Source organism: Copidosoma floridanum, unplaced genomic scaffold (assembly GCF_036245765.1).
Source record: "Copidosoma floridanum isolate Cflo_tuat_1 unplaced genomic scaffold, Cflo_Japanese_pri ptg000035l, whole genome shotgun sequence".
Classification (NCBI taxonomy): Eukaryota; Metazoa; Arthropoda; class Insecta; order Hymenoptera; family Encyrtidae; genus Copidosoma; species Copidosoma floridanum.
Genome location: NW_028321912.1, coordinates 3,406,738 through 3,425,461, shown reverse-complemented (window position 1 = coordinate 3,425,461; position 18,724 = coordinate 3,406,738). Strand labels below are relative to the sequence as shown.

At 38.4% G+C, this 18,724-nt stretch overlaps 1 protein-coding gene across 1 annotated transcript in view; it reads left to right on the top strand.

Annotated features, from left to right (window-relative positions):
* Window positions 1-18,724, top strand: part of LOC106641451 (ras-related and estrogen-regulated growth inhibitor) — a 115,599-nt gene that overhangs the window by 19,093 nt on the left and 77,782 nt on the right. The window contains exon 2 of the mRNA XM_014355876.2: window positions 16,575-16,631. Coding sequence (XP_014211362.1) covers window positions 16,575-16,631 — 57 coding nt within the window. The remainder of the gene's footprint in view (window positions 1-16,574; window positions 16,632-18,724) is intronic.

Sequence of the window (18,724 nt, the reverse complement as noted above, 5' to 3'; positions counted from 1 at the left end):
TAAGAATGGTAATCCAATACTACCAAGTTATGTAGAGACTTTTTTACTATTTTACTTACGAACAGTAATTTTTATCGTCGGTACAGTGATTTTTAATGTTTGAACAGTAAAAATTACTGCTCAGCAATTAAATTGTCAATATTAGGTTGCCAAGAGTAAAATGGTACTAATCGTATCATTTAAAGACTTTTTTTTTTTCTTGTGGTATAAAAATACTGCAATTTTCCACTCGATGAAGAAGATGGTAAATAAACGCATCTGCTCGTCAAAAAAAAAAAAAAAAAAATGAAAACACAACCGTGGGTTATTTCATGCGTTTTCTAGAAAGAAATTAAAAGTTTTTTATGTGCCAAGTTATTCATAGCTGCAGCGTTTGAGGTATTCGTATTATCTTTCTTAGGCCATAACTATCTAATAAAAATATAAAATGGGATTATTGTTATGATGTACCTCATTATTGCAAGGTTGCAAGTATATGTATGTACCTTATCTGTTTGCAAAGTACAGAAGTTGGGGGAGGGTGCATCTGTATAATTTCATCTAATCCGAGTGTCTTTCGCTTTTGTTGCTCCTACATAGTGCAGGTATAAATAAGTTCACTTGTAGTAACAGGACAATGGGTTTGCACACACAAGATCTTATGCACAGGTAGGACGTCTTGAGTAAGTGACGCATACATGTATAGTCTTGTTTCCTTGCGATTTTAATATTACGTATTTCATTTACACTACTATAGATGTATGATAATGAGGGTGAGGCACGAGATCCCCTTCTCTTGTTTATCGTCACACAGTTTTTATTTTAAATGCGAATCATGAACTAGCACAGTAAATTATTTTGGTAGTTGCATCAAAAATGCAATTCTCGTATAATTGTGAGGGCATTTTCGATGAAAATCTCTACTAATTATCGAAACTGACTCGAATTTATTTTCCATACATCATATTTATAAAAATTTGTTTTGCATCGATCCAAGTCTCCCACGATCGTTCAAAATCCCATAGGAGAAATCAACGAAACATCATAAAAATCGCGTACTAATCGGGCACACGAGATAAAAATTGTTCCCAGTAAAGCTGCACCAAAATGCAAATTAACGCGACAGCAATCACCAGACACTACACCTTTAAAAATGGGGCTCACACCCGATCTCAAGAAGAAATCACTCGACACGAGTCGAACCCCTGGGATTCGCGCGTCTCGTATACGAAATTCAATCGCTGATTGTCTTACGACTATACACAGCTTGGCGCATCAGGTATCCTTGGAATACACTTCGTGCCTTTTATTATAACAGCCGCTCCATTCTCTGATCCTGTTCGTTCTCGTCCGTCCCTCCTGTTCGTACAACATACATAACGCAAGAGGCAAATCGACTCTCGGGTACACACATACATACGCGAACAATAAATACGTAACAAATACAAGAGCCACTCAACAAAAGACTCGGACTATCAATTCGCTGCCCCCGGCTGCTCCAATAAGTTTCGAATCTCTCCCTCTCAGGGGGGGTATTTGTAACTTCTACACCACGCCACGCCACAGACTGACGGTACGTTACTATTTACTTATTCATTGTAACGTGACGTCAAGTTGTGGTATGGCGCGGTGCAGAAGTTACAGAGTACCCCCCCCCGTATTATACACATATACAATTGCATACAATTCTTTTTAATTAAAAACAACGTCCAATGGTGGTACTGTCATATTTTGAATTTATTAAAAAACAAAACGACGTTTCGGCCGTTTGGACAACGTCCTGGCCCTCATCAGGTACAAAAATCTCTGACTCTTACGAAAGGGATGTAAAATCGTAATGTGATCGTAAAGAATCGTAATCATTACGATTTTACATCCCTTTCGTAAGAGTCAGAGATTTTTGTACCTGATGAGGGCCGGTACGTTGTCCAAACGGCCGAAACGTCGTTTTGTTTTTTAATAAATTCAAAATATGACAGTACCACCATTGGACGTTGTTTATAATTATTTACCAACTGTCATTGGACGTTTTATTTGAACAATTCTTTTTACTTTGCTAAACTAACCTCATTTTTGGGATTCCCAATTTTAGGGTCCCGTTACAATAATTTAGAAAAAAAACATTTGTATTCGCACGATGGAGTCGTACACGATTCTTCATGGCAGAAACAAACGACTCCAACGTATAGAAAACAAATAAGAAACGCACGTTTTTCATTAATGCATTTCATTCCCACGTTTGTACGTGTAATGTGAGGGTGCGCATCTCAATCCCCAAGCCAGCTGCGCTCCATAACCTGTGTACAACGTATAAAATGAAAAAAAAAAGAATCAACCCAGAAAAAAAAAGAAACCACACCGAGTCGCGGTGTGAAAAGGGGTTTTTCGCAAGCTCCTTTCCCCATCAAGGCCCGATGCAATCGAGCCGGCGGATCTCCCGGCCGTGTGCTCCCGCCGGCTGTGTTCCGAGGAGGCGTGGATCTAGCCGGCAAAACCGGCCGGCAAACGCGAACAATCGGTCTTACATTTCAAAGAGCGGGTGGTTGGCCCTTTTTTCCTCTCCGTTCCTCTCACCTCCTTCGCGTTGGGCCAAACTGGGTGTACACTACACATATACATGCAAATGTGCTGTCATACGCGAAGTGGGTTGGAAATTTAAAGAACAGTACTAGGGTAAATTGATACTTACACGCACGCGACGACAGAGTCGATTTTGGAGATAAAGATCCGTAACTGCCTCGTAGTCGGGTAATTTGATGCAACCGAAAACAGTGATCCTCCGAAAGATAACCCAGTGGAGTGTTTGTATGTGTAAATGGCGTCGTTGACAAATTTTTCGGCTAACACTGAAATGGAATCAGTTAAATATGTATATTCAAAAAGTTGTTTTCAACACGTTCCCTTGTTCGATCACGTTTCGGTGTTCGATTAGAAATGAAAAAGAAAAAAAAGATTATCCTCCTCCCCTCTATGAGAGCCTATGAGATCAAAGATTACTGTACAGGAAAAGAACCCAAGGCTGCACACGCGTGAGATTCCATTGTATCGCGTGGCACGGATTGCTTGCGGAAAACGCTCAGTTGAAGATGTGGACTGACGATGGGGTGGTTTTTGTTTTTCGCTCGTTTCGCCTTCATTTTCTCAAAATGCAGAGTGAGTCTTTCAACAATAACTGTTCAACGTGTCAGAAAACTGTATTAATGTTTAAAATGCTTACACCTACAATTCGTTTTGTTGATGAAATTTTAATTCTTAGTACAAGCTCTTAACGACAGTAATGAATTTAGGCTCATTAATAAAAAAATTTGTGGTAAAAAATATTGAATAAATTTACACAATTTTCTAACCTGCTGAATGCATGGTTATTGTTATTGTTTTATTAACTGCTTTCTCTGAATTTTAAGAAAATCATTGATGCTCCCTGAGAACAGTTGAATCACAAAAGCTCCCTGCATTCAAATCTCTATGTAGTTTTCAAAACTGTACATGCGTGATTGATTCAACAACACGTATGTTACGCTACCTAATTCTGTCATTTTCGTCGCTGAAAGTGGAAAAATGAATAAAACGAAAAAAAAAATCCCAACGAGACTCCAGGCATCATATTAAAATGCCGAGAAGATGACTTTCCAATGACCCGAAGCGCATCGCTGTCGTCGCCGTGTATCCTTTCACTCGTGCATGCAAGTCTCTGACATGCTGTATTGCTCTAGGCAGGCGTCGAAGTCAAGAGGAAAGAAAGAAGTGTGTTTGCACGTGCTGAATACGCTTATATATACATACCCGGCCGGCATTGCCGGCAACAACCGGTTTCATTATACGATACACGTATGTTATATATATGTGTCGGTATACTTATATTCTCGGCGCCTCTCGAAAACGATCTTTGGCTTTTCAATTAGCCACTTGGAATTGAATAGTAGTTATGCGCGCCAGGTAAGAGCCCCGTCGCCCTTAACCACTTTTTATCGTCGTCCTGGGAGTCTTCGTTAACAATATCAATATTCCTCCAGCCATTGTTTCTTCAGTTCTGGTCAAGTTGTTGAAAGGCTTTGCAGGTTTCGTCAAGTTGAATTTTTCTTTTCTTCTAGCCTTGGCATACACGCACGTACGGTTTCTCTGTCGGAAACCCACGCGTCTTCGTTTGCGGTATATTATATGTATGATGAAGAAATCGCGAGATTTGAGGTTAACCTTATTAATCTAACCTACATTACTATGCGCATAGCAGACGCACACATCTTGCATATATACATTACAACTCATGCTGTGTGATTTCTTTTTTAATGCATGCATGACTTTTCGTTCCGCACCCTCGTGTGCTAATTCATATATGGTTAGGTACAAACGATTACAGAGTGATTTAAAAAAAAAGAAAAAGATATTCACTAAAATAAATGAAAAGTATGTTAAGAGAGGAAGAGGTGCAATGGGCATCGTTTCCTGGTCACCGTGCATGTGTGTATAAGGTTTTTTTTTTTATTTTGCAACTCGACTTTGCTTATAAGCTCAGTACGCGGAACACTGCGCCGTATTATTGAACCGAAAATAATATTACACTCTTTTACACGCAATATCGTATTTTATAAACACCGTTGGCACGATGGTTGAGAATTTTTTTTTTTCCAAACAAGGAACAGGCGTGTATACTTTAACATCAAGGATTTCTCAGGTATAAACCTGCAAGCTGATGTTTTAGAGCGGTGAAACATTCCTCAAGTTTGGTGGGAAAAATTTTGTTTTTTGTGACTCATAACATTTCGAGCGTTGGAAAAAAAATGCAAGTCCACAACAGAAATTCTACTTTTGAATTACCAAAAAAAAAAGATATCAAGTTATGCACTTGTAACAAGTTTAAGAGAACACCGAGCTACCCTACTCTTTGAACCAAAAAAAATTTCTCCGCCCCCCATTTCGTTGAACATTTTCTTATAAATAAAAAAATGTAAGTTTATTCAAAAAAAATATTTCATTCAATTGAATTGTTTTCTTAATTACGAATTTTTCATTTAATTGTATAAAATGCTTTTTTCGATAGACTTGATGTTTTTTGTTTCAAACAAAATACTTAACGGAATGAGGATAAAGGAATTTTATTCGATTCAGAGAGTTGGGTTGCTCAGTGCATAAAATGGATAAGGTCCCTTGTTTTGAAAGATTTTTGTTAACCACAAGCAGATAATTCTTTCTATACGTTTAGAAGAATGAATTTTGTGGACTCCTAACCAAACGTTTTTTACAAACTTGCCCGTGGGGGATCCTACACCCGGCCATCTCGAAACCCCAAATCATTATCACCGACCATCAAGCAAAGCAGGTGTCGGCGATGAGAGACTAAGTATTCCTTTTTTTTATCTCGCAAAAATCTTCGAGGCTGAGAAAAACAAGGAATTCCATATCCCAAACAAACCCCCCCCCCCCTTAACCCAAACGTAACCTACAATTTCCGTCGGCTAGACGCTTAGAGCATATACATATGTATATGCTCTAAGGCTAGACGCTCCCCATAACGTCCGCTCTCTCTGTCCCTCCCCTGCATCACATATATCGATTTCATAATTACACGGGCCCGTAACAAGCCACACCAACACCTCCGATCCTCCTTTTACATCCTTCCCCCCTTCCGTTAAGGGCTCGTTATTGAATTACCACACACAACCAGATCTCGGCCCTCCGATGTACTTCTATATCAAAAGAATGACACGATCGCATACCTCAAACGGTTGCTCGTTAGGCCCCTTTCTCGTAGGTATGTGCATGTGCACGAGTGTAAAAAAACCCCGCAGCTCCCGGGGGTATTATCTCTCGTTAAGTGGCCTCGCAAATAAACAAATCAACTGTTTAAAAAAGAAAAATTGGAATCCTCCCTCCCCACCATAAATATTAATTTGCGCCAGTGGCGCGCTGTATGCGTGTGTAATGCGTATATGAACGCGCGTAATAAATATTTAATCAAGTTTCACACCTAATAGAAAGCCAGTGCGTGTGCAGCGCACTTTGAAGTTCTCGATCGAGTTTTTTCTCTTCTCTCGCGAGCGCCATCACTTCCTGAAGCCTCGGAGCTATAATTTGTACATAAATTCCGGTATGTTTTTTCGATGGGCAAATGTATATGGGTGATTCTGCCATAAGTGGCTCAAAACGCCTTAAAGAATCGTTTAAAAAAAATTTGTTTTTCATATAGTAGTTCTACCTAAAATATACCATCCACAACAAATATATCCAAAGCGATTTTACTACCACCAGAGTTTTTGGATCAAAAGATGTACGGTATTTTAAATAAGTCAATTTTAGTCAGTTTTCGAAAAAAAAATACGTCTGCTTCTGATGCGTGTAGATAAGCTACTTGTACAGATCAAGTGTTCTAATCCAAATAAAATAAATGCTAGGATCAAACACTACTGTTTAAAAACAAATTTTGTTCCATTTAGTGCCTCCGTTCAAAAGTTACAGCTGTTGAAAGAGGAGCGATAAAAATCGCCAAAAATGAGATTTCGTAGATTTTTGTCAAAAAGTCGAAATAAAATAAAAAAATCCCTATAACTTTTGATGAGTGGCACCAAATTCAACAATTTTTTTTTTTTTTTTTTTTAATCAACAGAGCTTCGTTTCGGCCATCATTTGAGCCTATTTTGGACCATCTAAAATAGTGTACTCCTTTGCTGCTAGTGTTGGAAGTGGAATCGATATTCGTCGATGTACTTCACGAAAAAAGGCCAATTAAGTAGACCAAACGCCGAGAGACGTGTTCCATGTTTTATCTCAATATTACTGGAAAAAACGTTTTGCAAAGTTCCGATGCAGGAAAGCTAGAAAATGAGACGATTTTACCATTAAGGGGTACGGAAGTGACATTTTGACTATATTTTCCTATAAATTAACTTATTTATGAGGCAAAATATCAGCTTGAAAGTTTTTACCAAGACAGTTAAACTCTTTCAACAAAACTTCATGTGATTAGAATATTCAGTTTAAGTTTCATGTAGTAGCATATGAGCCCTGGACACGAAATGCGCCACTTACGACAGAATCACCCATATAACAAGCACACCATGCGATACTGCACGTGTATCGTAAAAATTGTTCCTCTTACAGTTACACTTGAACTCGGAGGGGGGGGGTTCCTCGGAAAATATTTATTAATTAGCCAGATTTATAAGTTACAAGTGGCGCACGCACACTACATGTATATCAATAATCCTGGCGCTCAGATTTTTCCTGCTACATAGCTTACACGCGTATGCATATATATATAGTACACATAAGGATTACGCAACCCAACGAACACTTGTGGGTATATATTTCAAAGCTCACACGCATACGTATTAATGTATTGGTACAGGTAGGTTATACGCGAGCTTCGAAGCCTCATTAACGAGCGAATAACGCACTGCGCGCGTGGATTTACGATGATCGGTTAGCGCGCGCGCGTTTTCTCCGATCGATCCCCTCGGGCTATGTTGCTGTGATTCATAGGCTGAATCGATAGCTCTAGAAGAGCGAAAAAAAAAACAAGAAAAAAATCAGTGAATCCAGCCACGGGTGGTTAATGATTCCGGGAGGGAGTTCGAAGAGGTTAAGATTCGTGGCGCCTGTGTGACCGACGGTAGAGAAGGCGCCTCTGCTTTGTTTGAAGTCCGTTGGATTGTTGGGTGTGCCGAACGCGCGTGCGTCTCCAACTTTTTTTTGAAAAGATTGAGTTGACTGTGTAGTTATAATTATCTCATGACGAAATAACTACCATCCCCATTTCAAGATTCCCCGTGGATTCTTCCACGATTCGTCGAGGATTTTCCACGTGGGATTTTGCGTGAACAACCATTACTTGTGGATTGAGCACCTAAGTAGAGCCGGTAATGATGTTTAATAATCAATGTAGAAGTTTAGGACTCCTCGAGGAATTTCACATGGATCTTTAGATTTCGGGTTTTTTATAGTCAACTTGCAAAAACACTAAATCACCAGATACATTTGCCGGTGATGCACAACTTTTAGTTTACACTTGAAAAATCATAAGACTTATCCATGTATGCATGTCAACGACTAGTAATATGTAATAGCTAATTCGTGATTTGAATGGGCGAAGAACTTTTTTTTGTCTCAGATTCCGTAGTATACCAGCGTACATATACTGCTGCTTTAATTACAAGCCCCACATCGAAAATCTTCTTTCTCTCAATATTACATCAAGTTAATAGATAAAAAATTTCTCCAAATTAACTGCTGAGTGCATCAACCCAAATCTAAATTGTTTCTCTGACCCATCCAGTTATTCGTATCCTACTAACGGCCCCTCGTGTGCGTATAATTGCACTCGATTACCCTCGATTTTAACAGGCCTACCCACATGATTTCATCAAACACGCCTCAAAATCTCTCGCCACGATTAATTAATACCGTGCCAGAAGTTTGCCAAAAGTATAAGAGATGGGCGCTCATAACTTTTTATTAAAAGGGTCGACGGTTACAGATGGCGCCACTTTCTTTGATTAATTGGGAATCCCCCCCATCTTGAGAGATAATTGATTTCTTACGTGCGTGCATGGGTGATTTTTTTTCAACTGACTCAAATGGCGTCTGGGGCTCGTAAACAAATGAAATCGGATACTTGAGGTAAAAGCGGCTAAGCTTTCTTTTACATATGACTTTGGACTGGTACGTCGTCTACTTCGTAAAGGAAATTTTGACAATAGGGTCGAAATGTCAATTGCAAACTGTATTCCAAAAGCACTCAATTTTGACCACAAGAGATCTCCACAATTACCAATTGAAGCTCTTTTTTCTGGATTTATACACCTAAACATTATCAACTATACAGCAATGAGCGACTATACATTTGTACTGTGTATCAATCAACGAACACGTGTGTTCAGTGCATACGTTTTATCTTACGATTTGCACTGAAAGCTTATTCTAAACACAAATCGCTTTGGGTATTACGCTATTAACATCCAATCAACAATAATATTTTTTAGTCGAGACCTCAAGTACACAAATGTGTACGCTAAAGCAAGTATTTGATTTTCCGTTATTCGAACGTCCAAAAATTTCGGTCAGTTTCGTCCTCCACTGGAGCGATTAGTCGATGAATATAGATTTTTTTTTTTTTTTTTTTTTTATATTATAGTGCTCTACGTCCGGCTCCTTTAATAAGGGCACTACTATGGGCACTTAGCACTTGGGAGAAGGAAGGGAAGAGGGATGGGAGGCCTCCCATCACTGGGAGGGGGGTAGGGGGAATTAGGCAATTTTGCTGCGAGAAGGTCGCCTAAACCCTCCTCGAGGAGCATTGCGTGGTGAAAAAGCACATGTGAAAAATCACAGAGGTAATTGCCCGAAAAAGTCGCACTATGGCCGGGAATCGAACCACGGGCTCCCCCGCGTCCTAATCCACAACCTAGCCGACTGAGCCACCGCGCGCTCAATGATGAATATAGATGTGGGATATACATTTTGTATCGAATGAATTTGTAATGCCATTAGCAACAAAGGAGTAAACGACTTGCAATAGTCCTTATTGCTATGCTTTCAAATAAAATTTTTTTTTTTTTCAATCGACAGAGCTAGTTCTCAGCTTTTGTTTAGGCTGGTTTGAAAAAATCAGCTACACGTGAAAACTATCCACACGGCAAACATGTTTTTTCAAAAATTGATGAAAAATCACCATCATAATGCGTCGTACATCTTTTGCGAAAGAAACTTTGTAGAAAAATCGCTCTGGGTACTTGTTGTGGATGGAATTTTCAAATAAAACAAATTATTTTTTTTTTTTACAAATTTCTAAGCTAGTTTGAGCTACACTGTATTACACATCGCGTGCGAGTCGAGCTTTTCAAACGATCGTCCGAACGTGTATACGTACTTAACGATCCGATTTCGCAAAACCCAGTGAATTATCGGCACAACGGACTTTGCCAAAACGAAAAGGCTCGACTCTTATTTTCAGCCCTTGTTTCCTTTGTCCCTCTCTGTTCGCGCGCGTGGAGTCGAGATCGCGTTATAAATACAAATTGCGCGCGAGTGACTAATACGCTTAGACACTTTTTGAAACCCAATGCCCACCTGGTCTACCGATTATATTTTCCTCGGCCAAAAGTAATGCGGACACACGGGGCTTTTGTGTACACTTTATCACGGTAGCGGACAAATGATGGTGGTTTTTGCGCGCTCGTTTAATCCCGCTGTAAATCATATTAGCGTCCAATCTATGTGAGAAATCGAACCCAGTGAGCGCATAAAACGAAGGGTGGGGGAGGGGGTAAAAAACATTTTTAATTTATCGGCGTCTTAAGATGTGTCGAATGAAAAGTTCTATTGGATTTTCTCCCGCGCACGTGGCATTGTTTGTTCTCGGATGGATTTCGACAAGTTTGGTCACGCGTAGACCTTCCAGATTTTCACACGCTACTCACCTGTAATAACTTTGATCGCGTGATAAAGTATCGTGCAAAAACTGAAATTTTTGGTACTAGTTTCAAAAATTTCAAATTACACGATACGTGATACGTTTTTCCTTTAAAATGTTCTTTGTACAATTGAAATCCTATGAGTACATTGTCGAGTGCAAGAATCTAATTAAACTACTTTTGTGTGGAGGTTTTTGAAACGTTCTACAACCATATTCAAAGAGCCTACGTAGTATACCTTCACCAATATTTTTTATCAACGTTAATGTTTCTACAATTATTGCACTACTTAGTCAAATTAGTTGTAAAATAAAATTATTCTTACATTCTGAACGTGTGTGCATGGCAAATAAAAAATTTTTTACAGTAAAACACGTGTCCTTTGTCCATTTTTTCTAAGGGATTAATTGCACTAAGTATTACTTGAAGATCATGCTTATTTCTAAAAATAGTGACATGGCCCAGTGCGCTTTGTTTGTCGTGTTTTTTTTCTAACATAGCAATGAAAAAAAAAAAAAAAAAAAAAAAAAATTGTACCGTTACTTTGCGACTACAGCTACAATAAAAATAGCTCAAAGGAGTAAGTTCATTGTGAGTAAACGTTACGTTTAAACTATTCGCGTGTAATTTAGTATCCACAGTAAGTAAACAAAGGAAAAAAGCAGATCGTGCACGATATTGTAACCGCAACGAAGTAAATGTATGCATTTTTAAACCAATCGCATATAAGTTCACTTGCGGCCTCAAAAAGAATTTCAGAGGCACCTCGCGTTAATACTGGAAATTTTGCCCGTGTAATGTATGTAATTAGCTTATATCGACCGAAAAAAAAAAAAAAAAAAAAAAAAAAAAAAACTGTCATTGCCTGACGCGAGAAAGTATGTACATTATGATGTCGCGTGTGTGTTATTATTACTGCGCGGCTTAACCTCGATGCGAATATTCTCTCTCTCGGTGATGTTGTGCGGTGAGGCTTAGCGTTCGAGCCACGAATAATACGGTGATAATGACGATGATCGAAGGAAGGGGAGAGGAATAAAAAGTCGAGTTCCGTGTTCGCACTCGCGTGGCGACGATGTGTGTGCGCGAGGCAGCTTCCAGGTTACGCGTATGCAGGTGCCTCTATACTTTTTTTTCCATCTTTCAGCTTCAGTCTTGAGTACTTGATTATATGGTAGATCGCTGTGATTGTCGTTTCTAAAAAACACGTCTTTTTTTCCTTTTGAAAGGCGCCTTAAGGGTGCTTACGAGTCAGGTAAAAAAACCGCTGTGAAACTGTAGGAATTCGTTTTTTAGAGTGTGAATTTTTTCAATATTTTTCATGGTTCCTTATGCAAAGTGTGATAGTTGACCTTAACTAATTTTTTCACATGGACAAAAATACAGAGACTTTATAAAAAAAACATGTCAATTGACGAGTTGTAGTTATTAAATATATTGCATCAAAATTTCATGACGCATCATGGTGTTTTCAATAAAAATCAATGTTAACATAAACAAAAACATCAGTAGGTGTGCGAGGGAGCTTTATTCTTATATGATAACACGTACTTCTGACCAGCCTTCAAATAACGATTCTAACCTAAAATTATATTCTCCAACCTCGGGCGTTTTTGAGGATCGGGTGTGCCTTCGGTAGAAAAAATAGGATTCACCACATGAGCACCATCGCTACCTTACGTCCCTTGGGCCTCAAAATAGCCCCAGAGGCGATGGCACTTATCCGACGAAAACTAATATCCTAACCTTGAACCCTTCATTCACCAAACTTTGATTTTTTTGTATCTTCATATCAGTTTTTTTTTTGTTAACTAGAAAAAAAAAGAACGAACATGTTTCCATTCTTTTTTGATAGTCCCGATATTTAACACAAACCTTTTTGTTTTTTTTTTTTTTTGTTTTTTTCTTTACCTTACATACTACAGACGAGTCACCGCTTTCATCATAATATGTGCACTACCAGCGAATCGCATTAGTGTAGTCATCGCATGAGAGAGCGAAAAACAACGGTACACTGAATTCATGTACAAACAACAGTCTCGGCCCATTGATAGTAAGTTTCCGGTATTATTTAACCGTGCGCGCGCTAAATAAAATCTGATTCACTCGTTGATCCTAAATCGAGCGATACTTTGTGCTCTTTGTCGACATTTTTCCAGAGTATCTAATCTTTGTCAATTGTTTGTTGTTTGTTCTTTTTTTCCTGCAAACTTTTCTTCCAAACTGACGTAAGAACAATTCGTGTTGAGCATCTCAAATCTTTTTTTTTTTTTTTTTTTTTTTTTTTTTTTTTTTTTTTTTTTTTTAAACGAAATTCAACTTAGTTTAAGAAATAAATATATAAAATAATATTTTAAAAATTAGTACTGTTTGCTTCAATTGTTAACGTTTACAGTACCGATAGTAATGAAAAACTATAATCCAAGTTGTAGAATTTTGACGGAAAAGTCGCTTTCCCGACAATATGAAAAAAAAAAAGATCGGTATGGATTTTACGGTTTGTTAAATCGCTGATTACGAATGAGGTTAATTTTAGAAAATTCGACTATCTTAACACAGTCGAGTTTGTAATACATTATTTAAGAACCGTTGAAACGTCATACATATGTATCAATTTTTTAAAAAATCGGTAATTTTTTACCCTATGATAGGTGGAGAGAGATTGGAAATGTCGAATTCCGCAAAAACGACCTCGGATTCGTATTGAGCGACTTGAATCACGATAAAACGATACCGATCTCAACTTTTTCTTTCTTCCATTACTTTTCTACATTGTAAAAAATCGATTTTTCCGACAAAAACTATATTACCGAAAAAATTAATGAATACTAAATTGTTTGAAACATCGGTACCCTTACCTTTCAAAAAACCACTGCGCATCCCTCAATTTTACACGGTCAAATACGAAAATCGGTATACGATACACGCCTCTCCCCAATCCAGCGCATCCATACATATTTATCACGCTAATTGACATCTCCGGTCGATTTTATCGATTCCCGCGCATATGACAATAAATCAGAACCCCGCAGCTTTCCACGGCCGTGAATAATAATCCCGCCGATCGACAAATTCCTGCACAGTCCAAAAGCGATGGTTGCGTAAATGCGCATGTATACGTACCACAGCCACGCATCCGTGTATGTATAGAAGCCGGCACGTTCATTAACCGATCGCTCGTTGCTCGCTCTGTTATCAAAGATCGCGATCTCGGCGATGGATCTAAATTTGTCTCCTGGTGCGTTAGCGTGCGGTGCACATGGGTGTGGGTGTGTATATATACATATAATTAACGTGCCTTTCCCTCGCGAAGACGGTGAGCTAATTGGTGTCGATAAATTTGACAGGTGATCGGCAGCTGCCGTTAGAAAGTCGAGCATACGCACACGTGAAATTTCTCGGCCGCTGCCACATTAGGCACATACACCTATACATACGAATGTGGCGCGTGCCCCGGTGGATTATGTATTATATTAAAACAGAGACAACGATCCTCTTGACCATAGTATACACAGTAGAGAGTGACGATTTTGTAGTTATAAATACATGCGCACATTATTGTTATATATATAATATGTGTCGAGTGGCGCGTTATTTAGAGCGCGAGATTCGGTGTCTCTTTGCTTGGGGATTTCGCTTTTTGGGATTATAAGTGTTGCGTGAACAGCTGCCATGGATATACACACATGTTTTAGAAAGTGTGTTTGATATTATATAAATTTTCATCCACAAGAAATCTAGATATCGTAAAAATGTATTTACTGATTTTGAGAGAAAAATTTTTACGCTGAGGAAGAAAAGCATAATTTATTGCGTTGTTGTTTACTTGAAAAAAATTTGAATTTGGGACTCAACCAAACGTGGTGCTTATCCTAAAAATCGTGATATTATTGTGAAATTAAAACTATAGCACACAGTTAACTGACAAAAGTTTTCATAACTTTGTTTTTCAAAAATACCAATATGTTTGGTTTCTGAACACTGACAGACCTGTTGGATGAGCCGGATAGGCAATTTTATGATACAAGGAAACTATACACCTCCATGCCAACCGTTACATTCTTCGATTATCGATGCAAAACACAAAATAATAAAAAAAAAAAAAAAAAACCTCAAGTCCTAAAACTATTCGGATCGTGAATCCATCGACCAACTATTCGTCGGGTCCAGCAATGGTTTTGCACTCACCCGTTCAAATTCGAATGGATTTAATTACAATAAAAAAAAGCGATAGATTACTCTATTAACTCTATTCGCTATGCGCCAGTCATTTGGCGCTACTTGTCACCTTAACACACCTTTCGTCAACGGCAGCCGCTTTTTTGCTCCATATGATTTAACACAGGAAACTCTTGACAACTAGGGATGATACATGAACACGATGTTATACGTATAGCCGCATTATCAGTACAGGTATAATCAAGTAAGCTTCAAAGCTCGCGGCAAAAATGCTCTTTCTCTGATAAGTACATACACGCAACTTGACTGAAAGCGCAAGCAAACGTCGGTAAAATTAGCATAGAGCTAGCTCCGACTCGCTCGCCTATGTATATGCATATCTGCAGCACAGGTGTGCTCAGTGGCTAGCGGAATCGGGTCAGCGGCTCCTTACCGGGGATGTATGTACTTGTTTTAAACCTGCAGTCCTGATATTTCGAATTGCGGGCGATTCAATGGGGGACAACGTATATGGCATCTCCGGCCCCGGCAAAGGATTGTGCCGACCTTGCCAACCTCTCGGCGGATAATGGGAGGGTTCGCGATGCTGGTGTGATCGCCATCAGAGAAATGGATACTATACGCGAGTGTGGTTTATATATGCGTATTTGGTTTGTACCTTTTGTGGAACTTTTGTGCACTCTTTTTTTTTTTTTTTTTTTTTTTTTTTTTTCTCAACTCACGGTAGCTTTACTATGTACCCTAGGGTCTGTACATATGTTTGTTAGTGACTAAATACTTTTACAGAAATGTACCTGCTCTAAGTAATTACGTTTTTTTTTTCTTGCATGAATCAGTTGTAAATTGATTACATGAGGAGTAATGGTTGAAATTAATGATACTTAGGGACAAATTGAAAAACCGTCTTTTAATCAATTATTTCAATTCCCTTTTACCTCGTGTCGTTGGCAATTAATAGATTCAGCCTTTTTTTTTCACGCAGCAATAAGTACCAGATTTTCTCTAATGTTGATGGCAAAAAGATTTTTTTTTTTTTTTTTTTCATTGTTCTGTTGTCCATTATTATTGAAAACTCAATCGTTATTCAATAAAATAATATATAATGTATTACAAGTTTCGTCCCCCAACGTTATTTAAACAAACGATACATCGATAGAGCAAAGATTAACAAAAATGCAACTAAATTAATCGCACAAACTATTCATTGTGAGTATGTGTTTTTCGCTCATATACATCAGAGTAAGAGCAAAATCACTTGTCCAAGTATGTATACTAACCAATTAGATTACCGATCCTCGTAATAAAAATCGGACGTTTACACGTCGTCACTGTACTACATAGCAATAAACTTAACGCAACCAGAGCGACTCTGTGTTATCTGTCGTTGGAACAATTTTATCCTGATGTTTTCACGACAATAATGTACAAAATGTACACGTTTTCGCGCACCACCCACACATATATTATCACATTGTCACAGAATCCAAGGTGCGCGGCTTCGACTGTCCATTTCTCTGTTATCTCTGGAGCTCGAACGTGCATTTTTCGGCCTTGATTCTCGGGCACGTGCATTGCACCCCAAAACGATACGACAACGGCACTTGTGTGCACACACCCGTGGAATTCGACAGTCCCCTCCCCATTGCGTGCGTTATCATTGGCATACTGCACCCAATGCAATATACCCGTGTACCTAATAGTTCGTATGGGCTGTGCCGGGCGGCATTGTTTCGCCGCTTTGTCGCGATGATTAATGGGCCCGACCGAGAAAACAGCGCGCACACATCCAATGACCACGATGATTTACGTTATTGCTGTTTGTTTCACTACGATTCATGGTAAATCCGTGTGTGTGTAGAACGAAAAAAATTTCATCGATAATGACAATGGAATCCGATATCGAACAGTCGATTACATTAATGAATATTGGCACATTGGGGGAAAATACAATAAGAAAAAAAGAGCCTATACGCACGATGATGTGATTATTTTTTTCTTTCTCTGTTTCAGCGGTGGTGGTGCGATACTTGACGCGGCGCTACATCGGCGAGTACAGCTCGACGAGCGGTGAGTAATTTTATTGTAATCGGGGCGGCGCTACTCGTATTTGATGCGGCTAAATGAGAATGTGTATATAAACGGAGCTATCGTCCTATTTTCTCAGCTGAACCGCGTACAATTAATCTACTTTTGCGCCCCCTGCATTTTTCGGCTCCACCGATCAATCAATTTTCACGAGTGTCACAGGTTTCGTGCTGCAAAATCAAACAATTCGTTCGATTCGACTATTTTTTCGACCGTCGATAATTACATTTTTGCGTAAAAACAATTTTATATAAGGACTTTTGAGTAAAACAAATTAACATACGTGTAATCGCGTAAAAAAAAAAAATAAAGTAGCAGACCGGACAATCGACTCTGCCATACAGTGATTTATCAAACTGTGCGCTTAACACTACTCAACGATTAAGTTGTTATCCATCAAACGTGTGATCGGCTCTTTCTGAATTCCACGCGCCCTGCGGATCTCTTATGAATCTTCGTTGTTTTTCATCAGAGACAAAGCCCACAGGTCTTCGTAATCCAAATTAATCGTAATAGATTGGAGACAGTGTCCGGGTAATCTTGGATCCAAAAGTTCTCGTAGTGCAGTTATTGCAATGTTGAACAATTTCTCAGTCTTCAAGAATTGTATGCGTTGCAACTTGAACAACGGCGTCAACTCTTTGGGTTGTAATTTCAGGTCATCGAATTTGATGAACTCGAGGATGGCGTTGCGTTGGGGTCTCGGCAGCGCAGGAAACCTCTTCGTCATTGATTCCGTGAGAATATCGCCAAGTGAAATCTGAGGGGTAATGAACGTCTTTTCTAATGTTGATAAATCCGAGTCAAATTGAACATCAATTGGCAAAATCTCCTTTCAACGCTCCTCGTTTTTTGGACAGAAGTACAGGCATGCAACCATGAGCTTTTTCCTATGCTCGTCAAGAGCAAGTATATGGAGTTTCTCCATCATTATTGGCAATTTTTATGTCAGATCCAACTGATAGTAAAATTGAAACTTCGAATTCCTTGTAAAACTCAACAGCATAATGTAGAGGTGATGTTTTCCCTGTTAAAGATAAAATTGTCTCGGTTTAAATTGTTGTGGTTTTTTTTTCCTTATTAATTTTGAACTAACAGGACTGTCCACCTGTAGGAGAATCGTAACTCTACTTTTCCAACTTGTTAGAAACTAAGTTTCAAACTTTGGTCCGCTGAATCGAAAATTTTTCGATTTGTGAATTGGAGAGGAGATAAATTAAAATTTCCAATGTAATCGTAACTTGATAGTTAATCGAAATGTTTAAATTTTAGCTTCATGCCAAAGTGTAATTTCATCGAAATGGATTTAAATTAATCAGAAAATAATATCGGCCTCCAGTTCACACAGTTTTGCACAGTACCGGAATATATGGATCCATCTAAAATACTATATCTGCGGCTGAGCGCACTTGTAATTTCAAAAATCATAGAAACGTAACTTTCAATTGTTGTAACTCACCACAATTATCTTGATGATCTATGTCACAGCCCATTTCTTCTAATAACTCAATATTCCAACACAATTTAAATCACTTCAGTTCATTCGAACTTAATTCAATACCAGTTGTAGTGTCACAGCTATATTATTTTATTTTTAGTTAAAAAACTCGATTTGTACAATAAAGCATATGAGGATTCTTTGTTCATTGTATGGTAAAATTACATCGTACATAAATAAATAGGCTGAATTTTATCAGCCTCATTCTTATCATTGATATAAAATATTGCTGAAGTATTCACAATGATTTTTAACAAAAGTTTCTCAAAAATATGTTCAAGAATTAATTGTGTAGTTTTTCAAACTTATCGAAGTTACACTTGTATTGGGTTAAAAAAAACTTTGAGATTTGTAAATTATTTTCATTCCAGAACCAACCGTGCGTCTCAAATAATGAGTACTTCATGCTCCCATGTAATTTAAAAATTGTTTTTTTTTTTTTTTTTTTTTTTTTATTACAGGAGTTTTCAACACCATCAGGAAATAAATACTACAGTGGGCGATTCAAGCTCTACCCGTTTGGTTTTGTTGATGACACAAACGAATATGTATCACTTACTCTGGGCTATTGATTCTC